Genomic DNA, 25,608 nt, shown 5'->3' with positions numbered 1-25,608 from the left:
TTTAGTATCCTGATTTACATTCTGACATTTTTACTGCTGGCAGGTGATGTCCGTGGAAGGAGATGCTGCTTGCTTTTTTGGCAGTTGTAAACAGCTGTTCTTTTCCACAGTGCAATAAGGTTCACAGACAGGAAACTGCCAGGACCATGGTCCTGACATCACACTGTGGGAGGGGTTTCACCACAATACCGTCTTTCCCTGAAAATAAGACCCTGTCTTATATCAATTTTTGCTCTAAAAGATGTGCTAGGGCTTATTTTCAGAGGATGTCTTATATTTCTATCAGATAGGCCTAGTGCACACCAGAGCGGTTCGGCTGCGTTTTGCGATCCGCTTGCGGATGTGGAAACGCTTGGGTAATGTATTTCAATGGGCTGGTGCACACCAGAGCGGGAGGCGTTTTGCAGAAACGCATACTCCCGGGCTGCTGCAGATTTTGGATTGCGGATTCGTTTCTGCCTCAATGTTAGTATAGGAAAAACGCAAACCGCTCTGAAAAACGGCAGTTCAGAGCGGTTTTTCAGGCGTTTTTTGTTGCAGTACTAAAAACGCTTCACAAAACCGCAAAATGCTAGCTGAAACGCTACCGAAAAATAAGAAAAAGCGTTTCAAAATCTGCTAGCATTTTGCGGATCTGCTAGCGGTTTTTGGTGTGCACCAGGCCGAAGTGTCTCCCAGCAGAACATTTCCTGTTCCTTTGTACTGTGATGTTCATGGATTTGAAAGTATGCTACTGTACTGATCAGGCACCTGCCTTCTCTTCCCTGCACACAGCTGATAACCTTGCTGTGTGCTGGGATGACAGGATCAGTGCCCAATTGGCACTGCACCACTGTGTCACCACTTACTGGCTGCCTCTTCCTCCTCTTTAACTTCCGCTAGGGCTTATTTTCGGGGTAGGACTTATATTTCAAGCATGCTCAAAATTCCAGCTAGGGCTTATTTTCAGGGTAGGTCTTATTTTCAGGGAAAGAGGGTATCAGCCATACAGACCCCCTGGTTGATCCGTTTGAGAAAAGGAATAGATTTCTCATGGGAAAGGGGGTATCAGCTACTGATTGGGATGAAGTGCAATTCTTGGTTACGGTTTCTCTTTAACCACCTCCATTTAGTATGAGAGCTTACCTACACAATCTGCTCATAGTATTCAATATCTCTTGACCTTCGTAATACATGGAAGTAGTAACGTTGGCATATCATTGGCCTATCAGAATTGGATGTGTGTAGGCACCGTAAAGGTGCCCATACATTACTCTATTTTCCTGTACAATCTACCATTTGATTCGATCATTTTGCCAGATTGAGGAAGAATCGATTGTTCCATTCTTAAAGAGAACCCGAGGTGTGTTTAAAGAATGTTATCTGCATACAGAGGCTGGATCTGCCTATACAGCCCAGCCTCTGTTGCTATCCCAAACCCCCCCTAAGGTCCCCCTTGCATTCTGCAATCCCCCATAAATCACAGCCGTGCTGTGAGGCTGTGTTTACATCTGTAGTGTCAGTCTCGGCTGCTCCCCCGCCTCCTGCATAGCTCCGGTCCCTGCCCCCCTCCCTTCCCTCCAATCAGCAGGAAGGGAAGGGATGCAGGCGGGGACTGGAGTTCTGCAGGAGGCGGGGAGAGCAGCAGACTGACACTATAGAGATAAACACAGCCAGCTCTGACAAGCTGTTTGTCAGCAGCGTGGCTGTAAATTATGAGGGATTGCAGAGTGCAGGGGGACCTTAGGGGGGTTTGGGATAGCAACAGAGGCTGGGCTGTATAGGCAGATCCAGCCTCTGTATGCAGATAATATTCTTCAAACCCACCTCGGGTTCTCTTTAACGATCAATGGAAATTGGCTGATATCTGGTCAATTCAACCAGTTTACTCAATCGTACAGGATTCGAAACATTGGTTGATTCCAAAGGAACCTACTACTCTTCACTTGATTTCGATCGACACAGAGTTGGTTTCAGTAGAATTGCATTGGATCTTGCAGGCCACTAGTTGATCAACTTTTAATCAACCAAATTGTAGTTTATCGCCCAATAAAGTCTATCGTTTAATCGCTCAATTAAAAATTCAGTAATGGATGGCTACATTAAAGTGGAGCTGAACTCTTGCACAGGACAGAAGTAAAACAGAGTGAAATCTACGCTGTATGTATTTAGAGAGTTTAGCCTGTCTAATTCCCTCTCATCACATTTGGTCTCAGCTGTGTCAGCTCAGAAATCTTGGCAGTCTGATTCTCTGCTTCCATGGAAGGAGGAAGTAGACACACTGCAAATTTATTGCAGGATTTCTATCAGCTGTAACAACAAAGTGTTTTTCTTTTAAAGGGTATTATGCTTTTGCTTCTCTTTTAGAGCAGAGAGGAAGTTCTGAGTTCAGGTCCACTTTAAAGGTGGCCATACACTTATAGATTTGCAGCAGATTCGACCATCAGATTCCTGTCAGATGCCTGTCAAGTCGAATCTGATCTATCTGATGTGTGCCACACACTAGGAATAGATTTCAGAACGAAATGCATTATTGCACCCTTCAATCCAATGCAACTGTATGGGCCATCAATCTGCTGCCAGCAGCCAATCGACCTCGATTTTCCATCTGGACCGATCGAGCAAATCAATTGATTTTGCTTCCTGCTGCAGCGATTTCTAGCTGATTTCGATCAGAGCGGTCAAATCTGCCGTCGATCAATGGCTGAAATCGACCAGTGTATGGGCCCGTTAAAGGTAGTTAAGCCTAGAAAAAAAGTTTTACTTACCTGGGGCTTCTACCAGCCCCTGCAGCCGCCCTCGCAGTCACTCACGCAGCCTCCGGTCCCCCGCCGCCAGCTACTTTCACTTTGCCGACAGGTCTGGCCACGTGTAGCCTTCTACGCGTTCCCATCCGCAATAGCGTCCTGCGCAGGGCTCTATTGCGGACGGGAATATGTAGGAGGCGCAGTGATTCTGTCGGCCGAAAATGAAAGTAGTTGGCGGTGGGGGACAGGAGGCTCTGCGAGTGACTGCGAGGGCACGGGATGGCTTCAGAGAGCTGGAAGAAGCCCCAGGTGAGTAAAACTGATTTATTTATTTTTCTAGGCTTAAAGAGAACCTGAACTGAAAATAAAGTCAAAATGACCATACACAGGTCATACTTACCTCCTGTGTAGTCTACTCCTCAATCTTTCTCCTCTCCTGCGTCCCATTTGTCCACTGTGATCAATGGAATTTTCCGTCCTCCATTTTAACCACTTAAGCTCTGTCGTTTTCACTTTATGCATCCGAGCAATGTTCACCTCCCATTCATTCACCTATAACTTTATCACTACTTATCACAATGAACTGATCTAGATCTTGTTTTTTCCGCCACCAATTAGGCTTTCTTTGGGGGGTACCTTTTGCTAAGAGCTACCTTACTGTAAATGCATTTTAACACTAAGAATAAGAAAAAAAACGAAAAAATTCATTATTTCTCAGTTTTCGGCCATTATAGTTTTAAAATAATACATGCCTCCATAATTAAAACCCACGTATTGTAATTGCCCATTTGTCACGGTTATTTCACCGATTAAATTATGTCCCTATCACAATGTATGGCGACAATATTTTATTTGGAAATAAAAGAGCATTTTTTTCCGTTTTGCATCTATCACTATTTACAAGCTTATAAAAAAAAAAAATAGAAATATTTCATCTTTACATAGATATTTAAATAGTTTAGACCCTTCGGTAAATGTTTTTTTTTTTTTTTTTGTAATTTTTTTTTATTTATTTTTTTTATTAAACATTTTATGTGGGTATTTTTGGGAGGGTGGGAATTAAATAGTGTTTTATTTAGGGAAATATTTGTGTAGTGGAATTTTTTTTTTTTTACTTTTAGATGTAGTTTTACTCTTTGGCCACAAGATGGCAACCTTGAGTTTGTTTACATGACGTCACTCTAAGCCAGACTTTCTCAACCAGGGTTCCTTGAGGACTCTGCAGGGGTTCCTTGGCATTTTCCCCCATCGTGGCGGAAGTATATAGAGCACACTATAATAGGTGGTACTGTAACAATAAGCACTAATTTGGGGGGTCAGAAGACAGTATAATGAGGGGCAGTGTAATAGGGCGTAGTGAAATAAACAGCCAAACATACTTTTAAAGACCATGCCTCCTGCAAAAAAAATGCAGGGGTTCCTCGAGATCAACACATTGTTTGCAGGGGTTCCTTGAGATCCAAAAGTTATTTGCAGGGTTCCTCCATGGTAGAAAGGTTGAGAAAGGCTGCTCTAAGCGTACAATGTACGCTTAGAGGGACATAGAGTCAGAAAAAGCGAAGCTTCCAAGAGAAGCTGTCGCTTTTTCTGCGGGGGGAGGAATCAGTGATCGGGCACCATAGCCCGATTCATTGATTCCTGGGCTACCGAATCCGCGGCTGGGAGTATGCGTGCACGCGCGCGATCGGCCGCGGGAGCGCGCATGTCCTTGCCGTTTTTATACTTCAAGGAGGACAAAGTGGTTAAAAATGGCTATTACCCCATAACCGCTTCATGGTCAGCACACTGTTAAACTGTAATATCACCCACTTGTGCCATAGGGAAACAAGTAGGTGGATTCCGCTACACCTCGGACACCAAGATGGTGCTGGAACCAGGCGACTTGACCCAAATATGCAGAAAAACGAAGAAAGTTCCGCACAGAATCTTGTGTTCAATCGAGTCCCAATTTTATTAATACAGGTAAAAAGCCATACAGTCATGGAGCTGACATGTTTCGGACTCGCAGGTCCTTAATCCTAGCACCATGCTATGATTAAGGACCTGTGAGTCCGAAACATGTCAGCTCCATGACTGTATGGCTTTTTACCTGTATTAATAAAATTGGGACTCGATTGAACACAAGATTCTGTGCGGAACTTTCTTCGTTTTTCTGCCATAGGACAACATGGACATTACCTTGCACATTCAGTTGTAACTGACAGCTGCTGATATATAACTGACAGTAACTGGTATATTTCAGTTCTGACAAAATTATTGTTAGAACTGGAAGGGAAGAAAGAAAGGTAAGAAGAACATGGTGAGCTTCTGAGAGGAACTGACAGTGACGTTAGTATGTAATATTCATTTGCAACTATGTCATGTGTTAATTTTTTTTTATAAATTTACTGGCTTCATGTTCCCTTTAAGGATCCCTTTAAGTGTATGTCCCCTCTTAAAGAGACACTGAAGCGAAAACAAATATATGATATAATGAATTGGTTGTGTACTATGAATAATTACTAGAAGATTAGCAGCAAAAAAAAAATATTCTCATATTTTTATTTTCAGGTATATAGTGTTTTTTCTAACAATTGCATCATTCTATAATATGTGCAGATTACACAACACTCAGCATTCAAAATTATTCTTTCAACGCAGTCTGTGAACTAATGACCTCTCCTCTGGCAGAGAAAAAGTAAATAGTTCAATAACAGTTGAGATAATAAAAGTCAGAAAACAGCCCTCTCCACGACTTTGAAAGTCGTAGAGCTTAATTGCTTTTTTGCATAGAGATAACTGGAGTTTCTTAACTCTTCCTGTACTGGAAACAATTAGACTGATGTATCTGATCTTAATGTTTTATTTCTTAGCTGTACTACACATACAAATCATAATATCATAATTTTTTTTTCCGCTTCAGTGTCTCTTTAATGGACTAAGATTGGCTTTGTCATAACGGAACAATACTGGTTGGGCTCTGTGGATAATTCTCCTCTTTTCTTTTTTTGTTTGCTACAGATCAGAAGCCGGTCGCTGAGCTTCAGTGAACAGCAACAGCAGACACCCGCCGTGAAGTCACACCTGATTGTGGCTTCACCCCCGAGAGCCACCAACGGCAGCAGGTGAGAGCTCCAGGGACTGTGCTGTATCTGTAGCAAGGGGAAGACAATGAATACAGCTAAGTGATGAAGTATTGGAAATGCCTCCTAAGAGTTAAAACGGCTACAAAAGCAGCAACCATTAGATCCGTGTTTCTCAAACCTGTCCTCCTGACTCCCCAACAGTGCATGTTTTTCAGACAACCTCACAGGTGGGGTAATTAGTGTCTCAGCTAGGTGGATTCCATATAGGTGACACGCTAATTGCCCCACCTGTGCATAGGTGAGGTTGCCTGCATAACATGCAGTGTTGAGGAGTCACGAGGACAGGTTTGAGAAACCCTGCGTTAGATGTTTCATCGCTTGGGGACACCGAACGTCTTTCCTTCCTCTCCACTATTGTACATGCCAATACCAACAGCGGTAAACCTACCTTAGCACACATCAGTTAAAGGGACACTGAAGTGAGGAAATTCACTTTAGGCTAGAGACTTGTCCATAAAGAGTACAAACTCTGGGTAGTATAGAGGCTTCCTGTTCCGCTGTCTTTTGTTCCTCCATTGTCTGAGTTAGTTGCTACTGTGCATGTTAGAGTCCGGACATACAAAGTAGCAATGCACCCGTCCTTGGAACTACTCGGGGACATGAGTGGTTCCAAAGAGCTGTTTGGCTGTGCACAGCCTTACCGACTGGACAGATGGAGTAACGGAAAGCTCTACACCAGGGATGACAAACTTAGATACAAAGTGAGCCGAGATTGAGCACTAGGACCTAGTCATTGGGCCAACCTCAATGTCTACTGGCCACCTTTCTCCCTGGTGTCTAATGGCTCCCCTCCAACCCCTATACAGTTCCCCGATGTCTAGTGGTCCTTCTCCCTTCCCTATACAGTTCCCTGGTGTCTAGTGGCCCCCACCCTACCCTATACAGTTCTCTAGTGTTTAGTGCTTTCCCCCTCCCTCCCCCATATCGCTTCCCTGGGGTTCTAGGACTTCACCTCCAGTTCAGCTTTCCTGTTGGTCTAGAGTGGGCCAAACCTAATGCAAATTGCGGAAACCACTTGGGGGCCAAATTGAATGGCTCTGAGGGCCAGATTTGGCCTGCGGGCCGGAGTTTGTCATGTATGCTCTGCACGATCAAGAGCCTTCCCTATTCTTGGGTAAGTATCTGAGTAAGTGAATTGCTTTCTTCAGGTTTATGGAGATAACGGCTTGCATAGGGGAAGTCAAAAGTGTAACCAAAGGCAAATTTTTGAGATACAATTATATACGTGCCTCCGTAGAGGGGAAGCCTTTGGATAATTTCGATGCTTGCATTGTAGGCTGCATAGATTGATGAATGGTAGGGTCGATGACTCACACAATCGCCCACAATTCAATTTTTGTTCACACAAGAATTTCGTTATTGAGGTAAGCGACCTCACCTCTTCTTTTTTTTTTTTTCCTTTTTAACTGCTTTTAATAAATTTTTATAAATGCCTCTTTTCCCTTTAATTGTTCTCTGAAGCTGTGGCCTCCCACCACCTGAGTCTCCTCTGCCCACCCCCGGCCTAATTGGTGGCTGCCAAGCTGGGGCAGGTCATGCCAATGCAGGTGGGGGTGGCCACAGAACTTAGGACTTACGAAGTGTTATCTTCAACGCCTGGGGAAAGCTACACAAGGCTCTGTCTGTATTTACCGTTAAAATTCCACTTTTTAATAACTTTTTATTTTTCCTTAAACAGGAAAGTTCGTGGTGAAGCAAAAAAGTGCCGTAAGGTTTACGGCATTGAACACCGGGACCAGTGGTGCACCGCCTGCCGGTGGAAAAAGGCCTGCCAGCGGTTCCTGGACTGAGCGCCAATGTGGCGGACGCGCCCCATCCGCCGAGAGGCGCCGGAGCTTCAGTAAGGGCTGGCGGAGTCTGACATCAAATCATCTCTGAGAGAGCGGTGGCGAAGAAAGACTTGTAAATTCCATGCGAAAAAAAAAACAAACCTGTACAACGCTTTTTTTTTTTTTTTTTTTTTTTTTTGCCAGACTTTTTTTTGTCTTTTAAAAAGAAAAGCTCTCCATTTTTGTTTTTTAAAACAAAAAATAGACTGTGTTAGGGGTTTCTTCCTTTTTTTAAAAAAAATCTGTTGTTTTTAATCTTTTTGCGAAATGGACGCGCAGGGACCAAACCGTTTGAATCCCCTACTTTTTACCACCGCCGCGTTGCTACAGTTTTAAGAGTTTTTAAAAGAAAAATCGAGCTACCCGTCCTGTAATATAGTGTTGGCTTTACCTAATTCACTTGTACAATGTCAAAACAATCCCCCCAATATCCGTGCTTCTATTTTTTTGTTACGATATATTTTTTTCTAATGGAGAAAAGTGTACAGTAAAAGGATGGATTTATGACTCCCGCGGTGTCTGTTGGGGGAGGGGGGGGGATATGTTTAAATGCTGCTTGGGTGGCAAGCTAATACAATACTCCAGTCGCTTTCTTCTGATGATTACTCGTAAGGTGTTGGGAGGGGAGCGTTTTTTATTGTTCTATATCCGATTATCGATGCTGTGCAGATCTAGGTGGTATCGCCTATGGCGGGAGCAAATCGCAGCGTTTCATGGCGGGGAAGATGATGAATGAGAGAAATGAACCAAAAAATTCCTCAGTTGTGGTTAAAGAGAAACTGAGGTGAACCTCAGGTCAAAAATCAAATGCTTATCTAAGGAGGGCGAAGCTTCTGGATCCTCCTGAAGCTTTCCGCGCTGTCCTCCGCTATTGCCCAGCACTCTCCTGTACATCCCGACTAAGCCCTTCTTCAAGCACGAGCACGTCTGTGCAGTAGCACAGAGCTATTCCTGCCTGAAGTGGAGCGAGGGCGAGCTTGGAATATGGCAAGAGCTTTGGTGGGTCCACGCTTGGCAATAATGGACCGTAGGATGGGGTGGGAAACGTCTACAAGATCTAGAGACTTCCCCCTCTTCTTGGTTAAGAATTTGAATTGTGATCCGAGGTTTGCCTTGGGGACAATTTAAAGATGGCCGAAGTGATGTTAATAATCCTGGCTTCTATGCAAACTGTACGCAGTTTGGGCCAATCAGAATCAGCAGGAAGTTAATTTGATCGCCTCAATTCAAAGCTGCATGTGTTTGGCATACAATTTGCAGGCCAGCTGGGATTATTTGCCTCTCATTGACTGCCGCCAGTTGTGACGCAAGCAGTTTACGGTTGCTGGCCAGGTGTTTTTTGCACGAACAACGGTTTTTACTCTTGTTTGTGTTCACCGAACAGCAGCCCTCAGTATGTGTTCTTAAAGGTGCCCATTAACGGTACAATTTGTTAGTGAACAGTCGATTTTCGTTTAGGTTTTTCAGATCGTATTGTATGAAAACAGGGAAGCTGGCGGACTCCATCGGTACTGGATGATCACATTATCGATTTGTTTCCTTAACCTCCTTAGCGGTAACCCCGAGTCAGGCTCGGGTTAGAAATCCACAGCTCAGAGTGGTAATCCCGAACTGGATCCATCGGAAGTGTGGAATGTGCAGGGCTGCCGCAGATCTATCTAGCAGTATGATTTTTAGTGTCTAAAAGCTTGAGTAAAAATTGCACCGCTTTTGGACAGTAAATTTGGAAATAATTGTACCAGGGAGGTTAAAAAGCAGTCAAGCAGCAGATCTTTTAATAGATATGATTGCAGCTGGTTTAGATACGATCACAAGCTGGATTCTTGATGGTGTGAATCAATTAAATACGATTTTTTTTTTCTCGATCTGAATGGTCTTAACGAAAATATGATCGTTTGCTAAAAATCGCATTGTTAATAGGCACATTCAATTCAGTTTTTGGGTGAGGAGAATGAAATCAGAAGTTGCACATCTGTAAAATCCCTATCTTTTAATGCAAATGTGGTCTGGTATGCTTGTGGTATTGGCTAAAAGTACGATTGTCCACCTCTACAGTCGGTGAGCTATGGTTCGATGTTGGCAGACCTATCTCTGGGAAGATAATTTTGTGTACCCGAGTGTTTTATTTTTGCATTCGAATTGCTTTTTCGCAGCTCTTTTGAAGGACTCCGAAATGCAGGGCTTGAACTTTCAATGAGATCTTATGGAGCAGTGATTACCCAGGTTTGAAACCTGTTTCATTATCGTGTGTGTTCTATTTGTCCTATTCTGATGTGTTTACAGCCTACCCAAATCTTGCATTTTGCATAAAAGGTTGTATATTTACTTTACTGCTGTAAGTGTCCTCTTTGGGGGAATTTTTTGTTTTTTTTAAATTTCCTGTCCAAACAGGAAGTGGATACATTTCTTCATCAGAGTTCAAGATGGGATTGAAGGAAACCTCTTTGTTGAAGTGGGAAAAAAGCAGGTGTTGCTGTTGCTTAGGGTTTTTTTTTTTTGTGACACTGTGGGCTCTTGTTTCAGCCCTTGGTGTCGCATGGACAGGAAGTGAGTGGATTTGTCCAGAAACGGCAATGACAAAACTCCTGCTGTATGTAGAACTGGGAACAAAAGTTCAGCTTTTAAAACTTTCCTGATTGTTTTGAATTCAGCATTGTTTGAGACACAGGAAACAAGCATGCAGCTGGTGGAGTCTGATTACCTGAGAGAAACAACAAAAAAGAACAAATTTAATACCATATATCTGTTCCTTGTCTCGGGGTCCACCAACATTCATATGAAGGCCGTGGACATGGCAGAAGCTGAGAAAATCTCCCCAATGGGGCACAGACAGCAGTAAAGTCCAACCTGACTTGGCCTATGAGAGGCCGGTACTGGGCACAGAGCTGACGGTCTCTACTTCATCACAGGGAAGATCATAGGAAACTTTCTTGTCAGGGAAACAAGTTCTCAAGTTCTCACAGGTGTGAAATGTTCTTACATCTCAAGATTGGACATCTGAAAACCAGGACTATTCATTAGGAAACGTCATCCTGAGGGGTGTGGTGCTCTGTATTTACAGCAACGAAAAATAGCTTACATTATACCAGCCATAAGAATATTATGCTTGTGTGTCTGCTGATGGCAGTCACCGGCCACGCCTACTTGCCGTGCGGCAGCCATTTTGTTAAGGGAATCTAGGAGTGTCCAGCCTATCGGCTTTCATTTGGAAGCATGGCTGCTGTGGCATCATGGGAGCGCATGCGGTCTTTCCGATGCTACGGAAGTATTATTCTGTCAGTTCATCAGACCAATGTGTAATTTTTCATCAATTTCTGTGAGCAGGTAGTCTATATAGGGTCAAAATAATGCCATTTTCTTCCATTGTATACCATTTGCTTCAATTTTTTTTTCTTAACTGGTGTAATGCAACAAACTTTTGAGCCAGCGTAACACAAGCGAAGGGGTCGGTTGGGGGACATTTTGGATTCAGTGTTTTGGTTGAGGTTTTACAATGTCTCTGGGTGGAGATTGGTGCTATTTTATTATTTGGAACTTTCATTAGCCAGTGGCAGTGTAGTGTGCATTTCTCAGGTGGGTTCCTGGAAAACTGGAAATCCCACATCTGCTTGGCACCCCTCTATTCAGTAGCCAATGGATTTCCCTTTCTTGCAGCTCCTTAACTACAGATGGTCAATAATAATAATTCCGGCTTATTTATAATTTGCATGAAGCTTCGGACTGAGCCAATCAAATGAACTTCCTGTCAATTTTTAGTGGCGCAATTCTAACCAGCATACAATTTCCAGACAGGCCACACTTAACCCATGAGCAGATTTATTAGAATTATCTCGTTTGAGATAAGTGCACTACTTTGTGACCTCAGCCTGCAGAACTAGTGCTGTAAATTCTTGGAATGCTTTGGATCTCTCTCTGTAGTGGAAAATATAGAAACTGAAAGCAGAAGTCTCACACTGCCCCTAGTGACAAGTGGCCATAAATGCAACCCATAGCAGTACTAATTGGAAGCAAGGAAAAGTAACAAATAAGAAATTTAAAAACCGTGTTAAAGTAAATTAGCCTGGAGTACTTGCTTCTAAATTAAATTAGCTGCTAAGGGGTTAAGAATCTCATCAACCAGATCTACCCACAATTTATAGAGTCCACATAAATGTTCTATGAGGTGTTAAATTGACTTAGAGGGAAAACTGCATTTTCACAGATTGAGGAGCCTCTCTCTGCCCCAGCTGCCTAAATTAAAAGGATTGTAACAAACTCTCTTACGATCTCTGTTTTGGGCAGTCCTGAGACGGGCCTTCCCCCGCTGTGTGTTCCTACGAGGAAGTGATAAGTGGGATGGTCTACATCACAGGGAATAGCGCTGTAAAATAAGAATGGCGGTAAATTTCAGAGAGTACTGGGCATTCTGGTAATTTCTGTACTCACGCATATTGCTGCCATGACTTTGGCAGTTTTGGACAGTTGTTTAACCTAACCACGGAATGATGTGGAAAGGGATCTTTTAATATTAAACTAAAACATCACTGAAAGTAACTTAATGAATAAAATTGCTTCTTTTCTACATTATTAATTCGATCCATTATTTAGTAAGTGTTTGCACAGTGTAAAATGTCACTCCTCCCTGAGTGGGGGGGGGGGGGGGTGCTCCGGGGGGTTGGGCATGACATCATAGCCTAGGCGAAACATCACTGAGAGGGTGGGGTTACATACAAATATATAGATATAGGAAGCGTTTCTCAGGCCAAAACCAGGATAATGAATTACTTCTCCCATATGTCATTACGGTTCCTCTATAAATTACAAAATTATACCAAATCGGAATGCAGGTGGAGCGTTTCTGTTCACCTGACCATTAAAGGGAATCCTCCATGTGCCATAAATGAATGTTCGAAGATCTCCTATTTTTTATGCATAGTATATTTAAATATTTATTATAAATTTTAGCTGTGACTGTCACATCACGTTCTTCCAGTAGCAGATTTTGCAGGAATATTTCATCTATAGAACATTACCCATCTGCTGTCTTGCTTTGTGTCAGACAGTGCAGTCAGCTACCTTGCTGAATGGCTGCTGAGCAGATCACGACACAGACTTGCTTTGTTCTTGACTGTGCTTTACTGTTGCACTTGGACTACATTATTAAACAGGAAGTATACAAAGCAAGTAAATGAGGTATGATAGTTCTGTCCATAAGTTTTTTTTTTTTTTTTTTTTCGCTTCAGACAAACATGATCTAATGAATTGTATGTATAGTACAGATAATGAATAAAACATTAGTAGCAAAGTAGTCCTATTTTATTTTCAGTTATATAGCTTTATTTATAACATCGCAGCAGACTGTCAGTTGTAATTTACAAACCATTCTCTGTATTTTAAGCTATAAAACAGAGCAGAGCTAAGGACTCTTTAAACTTTCCTGCAGTAAAACCTTATCTCAAGCTGTCTCTTTCTTGGCTGTTTAACTTCTTCAGAAAACAGGACTGTATTTGACCCAGTGGGTCGAATAACTAGAGAAGCTCTTTTACATAGATAACTGAAGTTTCTTCCTGTACTAAACCATGAGACTTTTTCTTTACTAATGGTCTGTTTCTTAGCTACACATACAATTTATCTCATAAGTTTATTTTCGCTTCATATTTGCTTTAATCCCCATAAGTACTGGTATATATACCAGAGTAAATGCAAACAAAAATATTTTTCCGTAAACCTAATTAAAAAGCTAACGTTTATATATAGATCTATAAACATAACTTAAGTACACATGAGACTTCCCTTTAGTGAATACATTCAGGATGGCCTCAGAAAGTGAATAGAATTTAAATTGAAGATAAAGGTCCGTGTACATGTGGAAAAACTGAGCAGTCAACCTGCATTGACAATAGTTGAAGTCAATGCAAATGTCTGTATACTAAAAAGTCCTTAGGGATCCTCTGTACACCTGTGGTTGTGCTGCAGTACCTTGGTTTGAACACCAGGTGGCACTCTAGAATGCAGTTTGTATTCCTATCGATCAAAATCCAAAGTTGTGCAAGAAGGTGCTTCTGTGCTACATCATGGAGGAGTGCCTAGCAGATGGCTTCAGGCTTCCTAGAGACTGCATGACCTCTAATCCTTGGCAGTATGTGTAGAATTTTAGCTCAGTTGTGTTCAACGGGCACGAGGTCAGAGGCAGCCACGTTGTGGGCATAAAGCAGATTTTTGTGAATAGTTTTATCAGGTGATCAATTCATAAGATCGAATAATGTACTGTAGCATTTACCTTAAAGAAAACCTGTACTGAAAATTAAAAGTGAAAATCAACATACACAGGTCATACTTCCCTCCTGGGTAGTCTACCCCTCAGTGTCTTTCTCCTCTCCTGCGTCCTGTTTGTCCACTGTGATCAAGGGAATTCTCTGTCCTCCATTTTGAAAATGGCCATTACACCATAACCGCTTCCTGGTCAGCACACAGTTAAACTGTAACATCACCCACTTGAGCCATAGGGAAACATGGACACATCAGCTCTCAGCTGTAACTGACAGCAACTGATATATTTCAGTTCTGACAAAATGTTGTCAGAACTGGAAGGGATCACTGTAAGAAGAAAATGGTGAGCTTCTGAGAGGAACTGATGGCAAGGTAACTATGTAATGTTCAATTGAAGTTACCTCATGTTTATTTTAAATAATTTTACTCAGTACAGGTTCTCTTTAAGGCAAAAAAGGCAGCCTATTACCTTGGCCAGCACAAGTTTTATAGAGTATTCTAGTGAGTGTTACAGGACTGTCTCTGTTGTGTTCAGTACTTTCTTAGCCAAGATTACTGGAGTCCCTCCCAGATCCAGAGCTAAACAGATTATTCTAACATGCAAATGAAATCCAGTTAGCTGGTACCTGTTGACTGACAGCTGATTTATTTCATTTGCTAGAGGATCCCCTTAGTTCACCTCAAACCTTTGCATCCAGAGCATTCTGTCATGCTGCTCCGACTCTATGGAACTCTTGCCACACTCGGTCAGGACAGCTCCATCCCTAGAGGTGTTTTGAATCCAGATAGAAAGGCCACATGTTTAGACTGGCATTTTGGGACATGTATCTTTTTCTTCTGTTTAAACCATATACCGGTATGTATGGGAGAATGTTGTTGGTATTTTCTGTAAATTCACGATGTAGTATAGTTGACTTTCCTCTACTTGCTAATAATCTGTGAGTCGATATCCATTTCCCTTGCAGTGCATTGACCAGTTGTGACAGGAACTATCTGCTTTTTTCTGTGTTGTCTCTGTGCCCGCCTGGCAATATAGGAAATTGTACTGAAACACACACACACCCTACACCTCCCCTCACGTGTTAAATAACTTTCAGATGAGCTGTATTCATAAGGAATTTGTCAATCGTATCAACTTTATTTCTTACGTGTCTGTAGAGACAAATGAAGCCATTGCTTGTTTCCTCACAGCTGAATTCTTGATAGTTGTGTCAGTTTCTTGGTTACTTCAGGTTTATAGGAGTTCCAATGCTTCCTGTCACATGCATTTAACTGCCCACACAGGAAGTAAAGGATTTTAAGCTGCAGTCCTTCAAAGGTTGCACCAACATGGAAAGATCCCGAACAAGTCTAGGCACTTCTAGCTGGCTGCAGGTCACAATGGGAGGAACATTTTTAACTATATTCCAAAAAGCACTTTTGTTGCACTGCCGTATGCCCTAGTCATTTTCAACAAAAATGAAATTTCACTTTAAAGTGCGCTTTTAAGCCATGCCCATGAAGTGTGATTAGTCAGCCTATTTTCAAGTCATCAGTCCCAAGAGAATTGATTGGCCAGTTTTTCAGTTTGCCCCAGAGAATAACGGCATTTGCTAGACAGGTACCACTTAATAGAAAAACATGCACCTTGATAATTTATGTAGAATTTTAAAACTGGCTCCATTCTTCTTCTAAATTGTGAATGTATTTGTACATTTTTAGAATGGAGTTTTTGTTTTTGTAGCTTAGCTTTTGCAAATCTCTATTCAAGGTAAACTGAAAACTAGCTGTAGGCATGGCACTTATTGCCTTCTAGCTGTTGGCAGTCACGCATTATCCTATTGGCGGAGGCACTCAGCCAATCGGGGCAGGAGTGGGCATGTGCAGGACGAAAGAAATTTGTATAGATAGTAACCTGGCTAGTTAGCCCCTATAGTGCTGCTTGTCTCTGGACTGTACTGGAAGAGATTAACCTTTCAAATGCCATTTTTACATGTAGCAATCGGCTAACTTCATAATGTTGCTGCTGATCCAGGCGTAGTCTAATTAAGCTATACTATAATCAGTTCATCTTTTGGTTTACAGATTTTATTTTTCCTTTTTAATGACTTGTATTTACTAAACGAGTAAGCTGGTGTTCCTAGGAACCACTGAATGTAGAGTGCACTCTGCACCTGTCCATTATAGGACATCCAAGATCAGCTCTACCCAAAATCTAATATTCTCCCGGGGGTTAAAATCCCGCACCCCCTAACCCCCAACTTGGTGCATTTGGTTTCTATTATAATTTGGAGTAAATCTTGTATTTTTATAAATTACTCCACCAAATTTCACCTTTCCCCCGCCCCTGAAATGTCACAGCTGTGACAGTGTTCCTAATCGAGACTGGTAATGAGTACCAGGCCTGCTGGAATTCCTTAGGTTAGTGCAGGTGTGAAAGCTAGTAACAAGGGCAGCTAATTGCTCATGCAGCAAAACAGGAAAATCTAGGCAGTTGTTACACAAGAAAGCGAGGCACAGTACAGATTCTAAGTGCAGTTGCAGCTTACAGTCAGTGTTGGAATGTTTAGCAGACTGCAAATGTAAATGGAAAATGTAACATTACATTACAAAGAGACCTGTGGAGTAGCGTTTTAAATGTCTTTGGAAACCACTTAAGCTATGGATAATTTTATTCCCGGTAGAGAATTTCAAGCACCTTATCCTCATAGGACACTAAGGCCCATATGCAATTACATTTTTCTCTTAAGTTCTCTCCTGGGTAATATTTTCACATTTAATCAATAAATGATTGGACAGCTCCTCCTCCTTGCTCAGCACATGCCAATGTTCTTAAAACAGTTGGTTCAAGGACAAGGCATGCTTTGGTATAGCTGATGAGTGGAAACTTTTTAGAAGCACAAATCTTAAGCACAAGTCATTGCTTGTAGTTCACTATGTGTGTGGGAGGGGGGTTGGATGTTCCAGTACCTTGATGCTATGATTTTGCCTAATTGCTTTTATTCCCCTTTTAATGACCAAGGCCCCGTTTCATTGTAGGACCTTTAAACACACTTGTGCATACCAACATTTTGAATGCATGGATTGTTGAGTTTTTCCTCTATGGTCTTTATTTTTAAGAATACTTAAAATGACCCATGCAAAAACCTTTTAGTTTGATTCAGCGTGAAATAATTAAACTTTTTGTCCGAGGTGTAGCTGAACAAACCTCAGTAGCCAGGAAACCATGGAAGAGGGGAGGTTAAGAGTAAACCATGACCCAGCAGGATGCTTAGAAGTGGAGGCATAGATCTGCAGTTAGTGCCAGGACCTGTGCCAATTGTGACCGTTTCTAAGCTTACTGTGATGCAACAATACTAAACTTCAATCTTAATGAGGGACAGAAATGATCGGTGCTCCAGTGCTATTGGCTGCCTGTAAGAGGTCCATCTGTCCTTATGGAGATCTGAATGTGTTTCTCTTTGCGACGTGTATCCGGGTACAGAGGATTATGGGTCAATTTGTGTTGCTCAGAATTTGGGGGTTTTTTAATGGCTTGGTTGTCGACCCTTTTTTCTTTTCTGGCAGCTTCTTTTCAGATCAGGAAAATCTGACAACCGTTGCCCTAAAGCCAGCAGAGGAACTCTAAGCACAACTTTTTTTGTTTTGGTTAAAGATTAGAGCTTGATAGGCGTTGGTGTCCCCATGGTGGAGACTGTCCTTCACATCCTATCCCTGTGACGGCTGCACCATGATATATGGATTAATACCAAAAGTTAAACCTTTTGTTAGTGCTACAGGAGTTGAAAAAAAATAAGCTCAATGTGGGCAACTGTTTCACTGACGGCTCTCAAAAGTGGAGGAAGGATGTGTGAAGAAATCTCCCCGGGGGTTACGAACAAGAGCAAAAAGCTGGCATGCAAACACTTCAGGTGCACTACTTATACTTAAAGCTAAGAAAAAGTAGAATTTCACTGCTATGACAAATTCCGTCTCTGACCATCTACAAGGAAAAAATGCCAAATGCATAAACTGTGAACCAAATACAGGCTTTGGGCTTTATTTACTCTAAAATTGTGAGGTTTTTTTTTATTTACATTGTTAAAATGTTTTACAAAAGTGACCAGTTTAAAAAAAAAAAAAAAATCGAAATTTCCCTTTAAATTTTTTATTTATTATTTTTTTACCGACCACCAGCACATCTAAAATATTTATGCAGGGAAATATTTGGTCAGCTGTTTTTTGGATGAACAAGTATGCATTTTCTCAAAATTGCCAGCACTCCTCACTAAAATTTTTGTAATTGTTTTTTTTATCTCTCCTCTTTTGACTAGTTTTTTCCAAAGCTCATGTCATTTTCAAAATTTTAATAAAATACTATTTACTTCTTGGGAGACTCTCATTAAGATTCGCTATATGAATTTATAACTTTTGAGTCAAAACTCCAAACAAGCTCAAATATTTTTTATTTTTTTTCTAGCTGTTTTATTTCATTTTTTTTCAACAGACATAAATGCCCTGGTGCAGCGTGTTGTCAAACAATGTTTTAAAGCTTGATCTAAACCCAATTTATACATTTAAAAAAAAAAAGTTTTTTAATTTAAGGTCTTGATTTTGTTGTAATAGACATAATCTTATTCAGTTTTCCAAATTTAAGCATACCTACCTTCTCTAACAGGGCTGCCATTTTTAAGTATACATTTTTTCCAATAAAGATGTTTTTATTTTTATACTGTGAAAGGTAAAGAGGATTAAGACACCCAATTGTCCTGCTGGCTCTGGAACTCCATATTTCTTTAATAATACATTTCTCCACCACTAGACCAAAAGCTGGGTAAGGAATGGAGCTGCCTGCTAATAATACATGCAAAATTCAGATCTGACATGCTTTGTTAGTAGATTTGGTTGTTCTGTACAACGTTAATGAGCACTATTAATGTTTGATACTTGTAAAATGGTATTGCTTCAAAATGGACCTGTACAGAGTTATTACAAAAGCTGCACCTGCTGATTTTTTTTTTTTCTAAATCTAATAAAGAATTAATCATTTGGGATCAAGTAGGAACACCTCATAGTGTTGCCCTTAACAAATTAAGCCAATGCTTGATAAAAGTTGAATCTCCTGGCGCTTTGAGTCTGCCAGGAGAAAAGCGCGATATAAATGTTATTTGTCTTGTATTGATCTCAAGCAATTAAAGGGAAGGTTCAAGCAAAATAAAAAAATGAGTTTCACTTACCTGGGGCTTCTACCAGCCCCATGCAGTCATCCTGTGCCCTCGTAGTCACTCACTGCTGCTCCAGTCCCCCGCTGGCAGCTTGCCGACCTCGGAGGTGAGCGGGACACATTGCGTACATTTTTACGCATTCCCGCTAGTGCAGGAACATTAACACTTACATTTTTACGCGTTACTGGTTCAATGCGTAAATTTTTACGCAATGAACCAGTAACGCGTAAAAATGTATGTGTTAATGTTCCTGCACTAGCGGGAATGCGTAAAATTGTACGCAATGCGGCCCCCGACCTCCGAGGTCGGCAAGCTGCCAGCGGGGGACCGGAGCAGCAGTGAGTGACTACGAGGGCACAGGATGGCTGCATGGGGCTGGTAGAAGCCCAAGGTAAGTGAAACTCATTTTTTTATTTTGCTTGGACATTCCCTTTAAGCACTTCATGGTTCTATTTAAAACCCTTTCCTGAATCCTGAGGGAAGTACCTCCAGATGTGGTGATCAATGAATAGAGGCCTAGACTTCTCTGACTTGGAGCTCAGCTCATGTTCTTCGTACTGTCCAAAAATTATATCAAGGAGTAGATTTCTGATGGCAAAAGAGGAACTTGTCCCGGCTTGTTAATAACAGGAAGGGGCAAGAAGAGGTTTTTCAGAGAGACTGGACCTCTGTTCATTGTTTGCCTCGGTGACCCTCCTGTGCTTAAAAATAATGGATCTCCAGGTACCATTTTTGTGTCTAATTTGAAGCAAGAGGCTAGTTTACAAATCTTGTAAACTGCGGTTTTTGTTTTATTTTTTTTAAGTTGGCTCTTTTTATGTTTCTTATCAACATCTTCTGTTAATGTTTCTAACCTCAAAAGTTGAGACTTGGCAAAGTGGGCAAGGTTTTGTACAACCCTGAGAATTTCAGTGCATGGGGGACAAGATTTAAAGTCACAATTTTATATTTCTGATGGAATGTACCGTTATTTTGCTCTTATTTGTCAGGAAAACAAAGTATCACTTTCCTATAACCGAAAAGCTGATATTCCTTAGAGCCTACTTTGCGGGTTTTACTGTTGAGCTTTGTATGTACAAAGATCTTATTTTGCAGCAGTGCAGTAAAAATTAAAAGAGAACACCGTAAAAAAAAAAAAATTGGGTTCTAGTTATCAGTCACAAGGTCTGAGAACTTTGCCCGTATGTAGGACATCTGTAGGGAGTTTGTTAAATTAATTTTACTCTATAAAGGAAAAAAAAACTTGCTTTCAAATGGATATGTTGGTAGTCATGAACTAAGAACATCTATAAAAAAACAACAATACTAACCTGGTAGAGTTAGTGACTTGTCACAAGGGTGATGGTCTGTTGTGTATTGAAATGCGCACATAGACTTACATGCAATCTGTTTAAACAAACAACCATTTCAAACCAATCGTAAAAGAATCTAAAGCGATTGCTTGAATGTTTTGGATTTAATGTTGGCAACATTTTCCAGATGAAATTTGTAACCAGCATGAGGTTGTGAGTATTGCAATTGTTCGGGGACACTTTGTACTTCCGTATTGGTCTTCTCCACTTGGAGACAACTAATCCTACTTCCATCTGCTCCTTTATATCAAAACTTGTCTGTTGTATATAGCCGATTAACCTCTACAAGTGTGATTTTTAACCGCTAGTCATCTGTCAACAACTTATCAAATGAAGGATTACAATGTTAGATTTCCTGAACCTCGCATCAATTCTTCTGTCAGCAAAGACTGATCTCGGACAATAACTACGTTCCGGAAAAAAAATCGTAACTTTTTGTTTTAATACAGCTTTAGTATACTTTTTTTTTTTTTGCAGAGAAACAACTGTTAATTTGTATAATTATGTTGTATATGTGCATGGTGTAACACCCACTTTATCATTTCTCTCCGCCTCCTCCTCCTTGGCCCCACCCTCTCCGTTTTTGTTGGAGCTGTTTTGTTTTTTCAACTGTCTTCCAAGTATTATTTCTATTGTAATACAAGAAAACAAATGTGAACTTGTATGTTTATACAACCGCAATGAAATATATTTTATAAATAAGTTGCTTCTTTGGTGTGTTTTTATTTTGAGCGGGATTTTCAAGTGGAAAGTGAAATGCCTAAATTGGGACGCTTTTATATCTCTCCGAAAAATCTGTGCTAATTGAGGACTAGTTCTGCTTAATTCTGTCACCAATATCACATGACTCAAGGAAAGGACCTCCAAGGTGGTGTTTTCTCAAATGCTGCTATGGCACGTGCTTCATCAGAAAGGCAGCAGGAGCTTAGGGAATTAAATAAGTGGCTGAGAAGTTGGTGCAGAAAGGAAGAGTTTAGTTCTTGGAGAACAGGGAAGACCTTTTAGTTGGCTACAGGTTATATAGTAAAAATGGTCTACCATAATGGGGAGGGTGCAGCTGTGCTGGGGAAGACTGTTTGAAGAATTTTAATCTAGGACCTGGAGTGTTGAGAGTATGTGGGGACTAGCCCCCGGCGACTTCGGTGGTAGTCGTCCATGTGCGCCACCGGGCGCATCACGCCAATCGCCGTAAGCATCCTGCACATGAGCGGGACAGTCTTAAGAGAACCGTGCAGGATGCTTACGGTGACCAGCGGCTGTGCGCACAGGTGACTTTCTGCCGAAGTCGCCAGATTACCGGAGCTGCCAGTGGGACCGATGTGGTAGGAAACCTGAGTGCCCAGAAGAAACCCATGGAGAGATGGGGGAACATACACTTTGCATATGTTTTCCTGGCTGTGATTCAAATTAGGGAGCATCAAATCAACTGCAATTGTTGTACTGCTTGATGCAATGTTATGCTATGGGCGTTATCTGCTTTGGGTGACATTGGAGGCTCATTGTCTCATCCACTAACCCCTGTGTCACCTCCCTTAGTGTGTCCAACCCACTATTTTCAACATAGTTATTTAGGTCGAAAAAAAACTATGTCCATTGAGTTTAACCAGAAAATAAGGTACAACGCTAGCCTACACCTTCACATATCCCTATTGATCCAGAGCACCGCTGTCCAAGTTCAAGGATATGGAGGGCCAATATTTTTTTCAGACTACATGGATGGAGGGTTGACTTCAATAAATGAACTTCCTGCTAGTCTATCTCCCCCCATCTCCATAGCAGTTTTGCGGACAAAATACACATGATCTGGCAGCCGTTATCTGGCAGTAGTTTTTGCCTTCAAAGTACACATGATCTGGCAGCAGTTAACCCACAAAATACAAATAATCTGGCAGCAGCTTTGCCTACAAAATACACATGAACTTGGCAGTGTTTTCTGCAAAATACACATAATCTGTCATTGTTTTGCTCAAAATACATCTGGAAGCATCTCCCCCCCCCCCCCCCCCACACACACACACACACACAACATGATCTGGCAGCATTAACTTCCACCCACAAGAAGACCAGGCAGAGTATCCCTTCAACAAACCACCTTAGGCAGAGTTTTTATTTAATAAAATGTCCCACTTTAATGATATGAGCATTGCTGTGCCCCTGACATGCCTGTTGTCAGTCTTGGCATGGTGGTACTTGAAAACAAAAATGATTAACTCACCTGTGAGGAGACTCCTACAGTGCCAATCTCCACGCTTCAGTGGTGCAGCTCCGGTTGCAAATTTGCCGCCCAGTCATGAGTTCCGGATGATGCGGTTAGAGTGTGTATCGCTCTCCCATTATCTCCGCACTCATTGCAGCCAGCCCAGCATGTGCTAAGGTTGCCGCTCTGCCTTCCGGGACCTAAAGGTCCATAGACCTGCAGCAGGCGAGCCGCAGCAGGAGGCCTGGTGGGCTGACAGCACTGATCCAGAGGAAGGCGATAAACACGAGGCATGGGACAATTTGCCCCAAAAGGGTAAAAATTCTTTCCTGACTCCAGGTGGCATTTAGATAAATTCCTTGGATCAACACCACAGGGCATTACCTAGTAATTCTAGCCATGGATGTCTTTCAAGGCTGGGAAAGCATCTAAGCCCCCTTTAAACTCCGATCTAAAATTTCCCTTAACTACTTTCTGTGGTAAAAAAAAATCCACATTTTAATCACTCTTACTGTAAAGAACCCTTTCCTAAATGTCTAAAACGTTTCCTCCATGTGCAGATCATGTCCTCTAGTCCCTAGGTTCTCAACGTGTGGTACGCGTACCCCAGGGGGTACTTCTGTTGGTTCCAGGGGGTACTCGCGCTTGATATACATAACCAAGAATAACAAATTTAAAGTTTTAGAAAATAATACATCTCATTTAAACAACACCAAATTTGTATTTTAGCTAATTATAAGCAATAGTAAATGCTTGGAAATTGTTTAGAACCAATTATCATGTACTATGATTAAATATATATTTGTTAAGGGGTACTTGTGATAATGTTTCCTATGCTAGGGGGTACTTGGTGAGTACAGGGTTTTAAAAGGGGTACATACCAATAAAATGTTGAGAAACACTGCTCTAGTCCTTTGCACAAGCCTAAAAACAAAAAGCTCATCCGCCAAGCTTTTATATTGCCCTCTGCTGTATTTATACATGTTAATTAGATCCCCTCTAAGGCGTAAATAATATTATGCTAGCATCCTGAGTTTTTATATCCCTTTTAATGCATCCGAAAATGTTATTAGCTTTAGCTGCAGCGGCTTGGCATTGAGTACGATTATTTAACTTGTCGATGAGTACTCTTAAGTCCTTCTCCAAGTTTGATGTCCCCATCTGTATCCCGTTTATTTTGTATGGTGCTAGACCATTGGTACGACCAAAATGCATGACTACATTTTTCAACATTCAATTTAGTCTGCCATTTAGGTGCCCATATAGCCATCCTATCCATACCCTTCTGCAATATGTCACTATCTTTATGCACAGTTATGCACAATTTTGAATCCTCTGCAAAAATATCAACATTACTTTTTACTTCATCTACTAGGTCATTAATAAATACATTGAAGTATACTGAACCCAGTACAGACCCCTGTGGGACCCCACTGCTAAGTCAACCATTTTGAGTACGATCCATTGACCACAACTCTTTGTTTTCTGTCCATTAGCCAGTTCCCTATCCATGCACACAGACTCTTCCCCAGTCCTTGCATCCTCAACTTTTGCACCAGACTTTTGTCAGGAACAGTGTTGAAGGCCTTTGCAAAGTCCAAGTATATCGAGAGCATTTCCAATATGCACACTAGCGTTCACTACTTGATAAAAGTTGGGCAGGGGCCTCCTCCTAGTGTCTCTTATTCTGCTGTAATTTATCCTCTGAACATATACCAGTATTGGTGATGTCTCAACCCACTCATCAACTATGTATGTATTTGTATTGCTGGAGGTCCTGATTGTACTGAGTTTTGAATTCATGAATCTGTTCCCCACGATTTGTTTTGTACGATGTTGAGCGCCACGGAAGATGTTGGCACTATATAAATAAAAAAATAATCCCTGCCACCACTCCTACCCCACCCCCATGGCACCGAGACATTCCACTCCCATTGATCAGCCCTGATCTGTGCATAAAGGACAACTGTACTGAGAGCTGCCATATTTATTCCCTTTTAAGCTATACCAGTTGCCGGGCAGTCCTCTGCCTCTAATACGTTTAGCCATAGACCCTGAACAAGCATGCATTAAAAGGAAATAAATATGGCAGTCTCCACATACCTTTCTCTACAGTTGTTCTTTAAATTTGGATGGGAGTTCATCAGTTTTTAAGGATCCCTTAATATTTTCTTTTGGAACATAAGCCCTCTAGGCTGAAAAACCCACAACACTGGCTACTTAGGCACACACAGGCACGATAGCTAAAACCTTAATAGCCTTCAATTGAAGAATTGGACCTTATTTTTCTCTCTATTACACAATATTTATTATATGATATGTATTTTGTTAATGATAATAGAAGACATAGATACTAAATTTGGATGTGAGTTTATGTCAAACATTCCAATTCAATAATGTAATTCACCACTAGAGGGAGACCTTGTCTAGATTATGTTTAGGAACTGGCAGGACAAGGCTTTCATGGATTTTTAGGACAGCAGATACAGTGAATCCATGGTTTGCGAGCATAATTCGTTCCGAAGACCTGCTTGTAGTCCAAAACACTCTTACATCAAAGTGAATTTCCCCATAAGGATTAATGGGAATTCAGATGATTCGTTCCACAATCCAAAAACATTTAAAGAAAAATATTTAATTATTGTTTTTGATTTATAAAGTGCTAACATATTCCATGGTGCTGTACAAGTAAGAAAAACAAATGCGGAGTACATAATAATACAGACAATGGTGTACATGAAATATGGATTTTAGTACAAAATACAATATTGGTAATTACAGCGACAAATGTAAAATGAATAATATGTATAACAGATTGCAAGATACAAAATGAATAACAAATTCACAGAAAGCCCTGTACTTGTGATCTTACAATCTAAAGGAATAGGGGAAATAAAAGGTGGGGGAGTATGCAGTATTCATACAGGAAGTGCTTATCTAGTAAGGA

General features: G+C 41.2%; 1 protein-coding gene across 2 annotated transcripts in view; it reads left to right on the top strand.

Moving 5' to 3' along the window:
- Positions 1–8,188, top strand: part of ZNF395 (zinc finger protein 395) — a 63,315-nt gene extending 55,127 nt beyond the window's left edge. For both annotated transcript variants that reach the window (XM_068280063.1, XM_068280064.1), the window contains exons 9-10: positions 5,727–5,830; positions 7,530–8,188. In XM_068280063.1, the coding sequence (XP_068136164.1) occupies positions 5,727–5,830; positions 7,530–7,641 (216 nt within the window). In that variant the 3' untranslated portion in view covers positions 7,642–8,188. The remainder of the gene's footprint in view (positions 1–5,726; positions 5,831–7,529) is intronic.
- The last annotated feature ends 17,420 nt before the right edge of the window (positions 8,189–25,608 follow it).

This window comes from Hyperolius riggenbachi, chromosome 4 (genome assembly GCF_040937935.1).
Source record: "Hyperolius riggenbachi isolate aHypRig1 chromosome 4, aHypRig1.pri, whole genome shotgun sequence".
NCBI classification, from domain to species: Eukaryota; Metazoa; Chordata; class Amphibia; order Anura; family Hyperoliidae; genus Hyperolius; species Hyperolius riggenbachi.
Note: the sequence above shows the minus strand (reverse complement) of the source record. Positions and strands in the feature narration are given on the sequence as shown.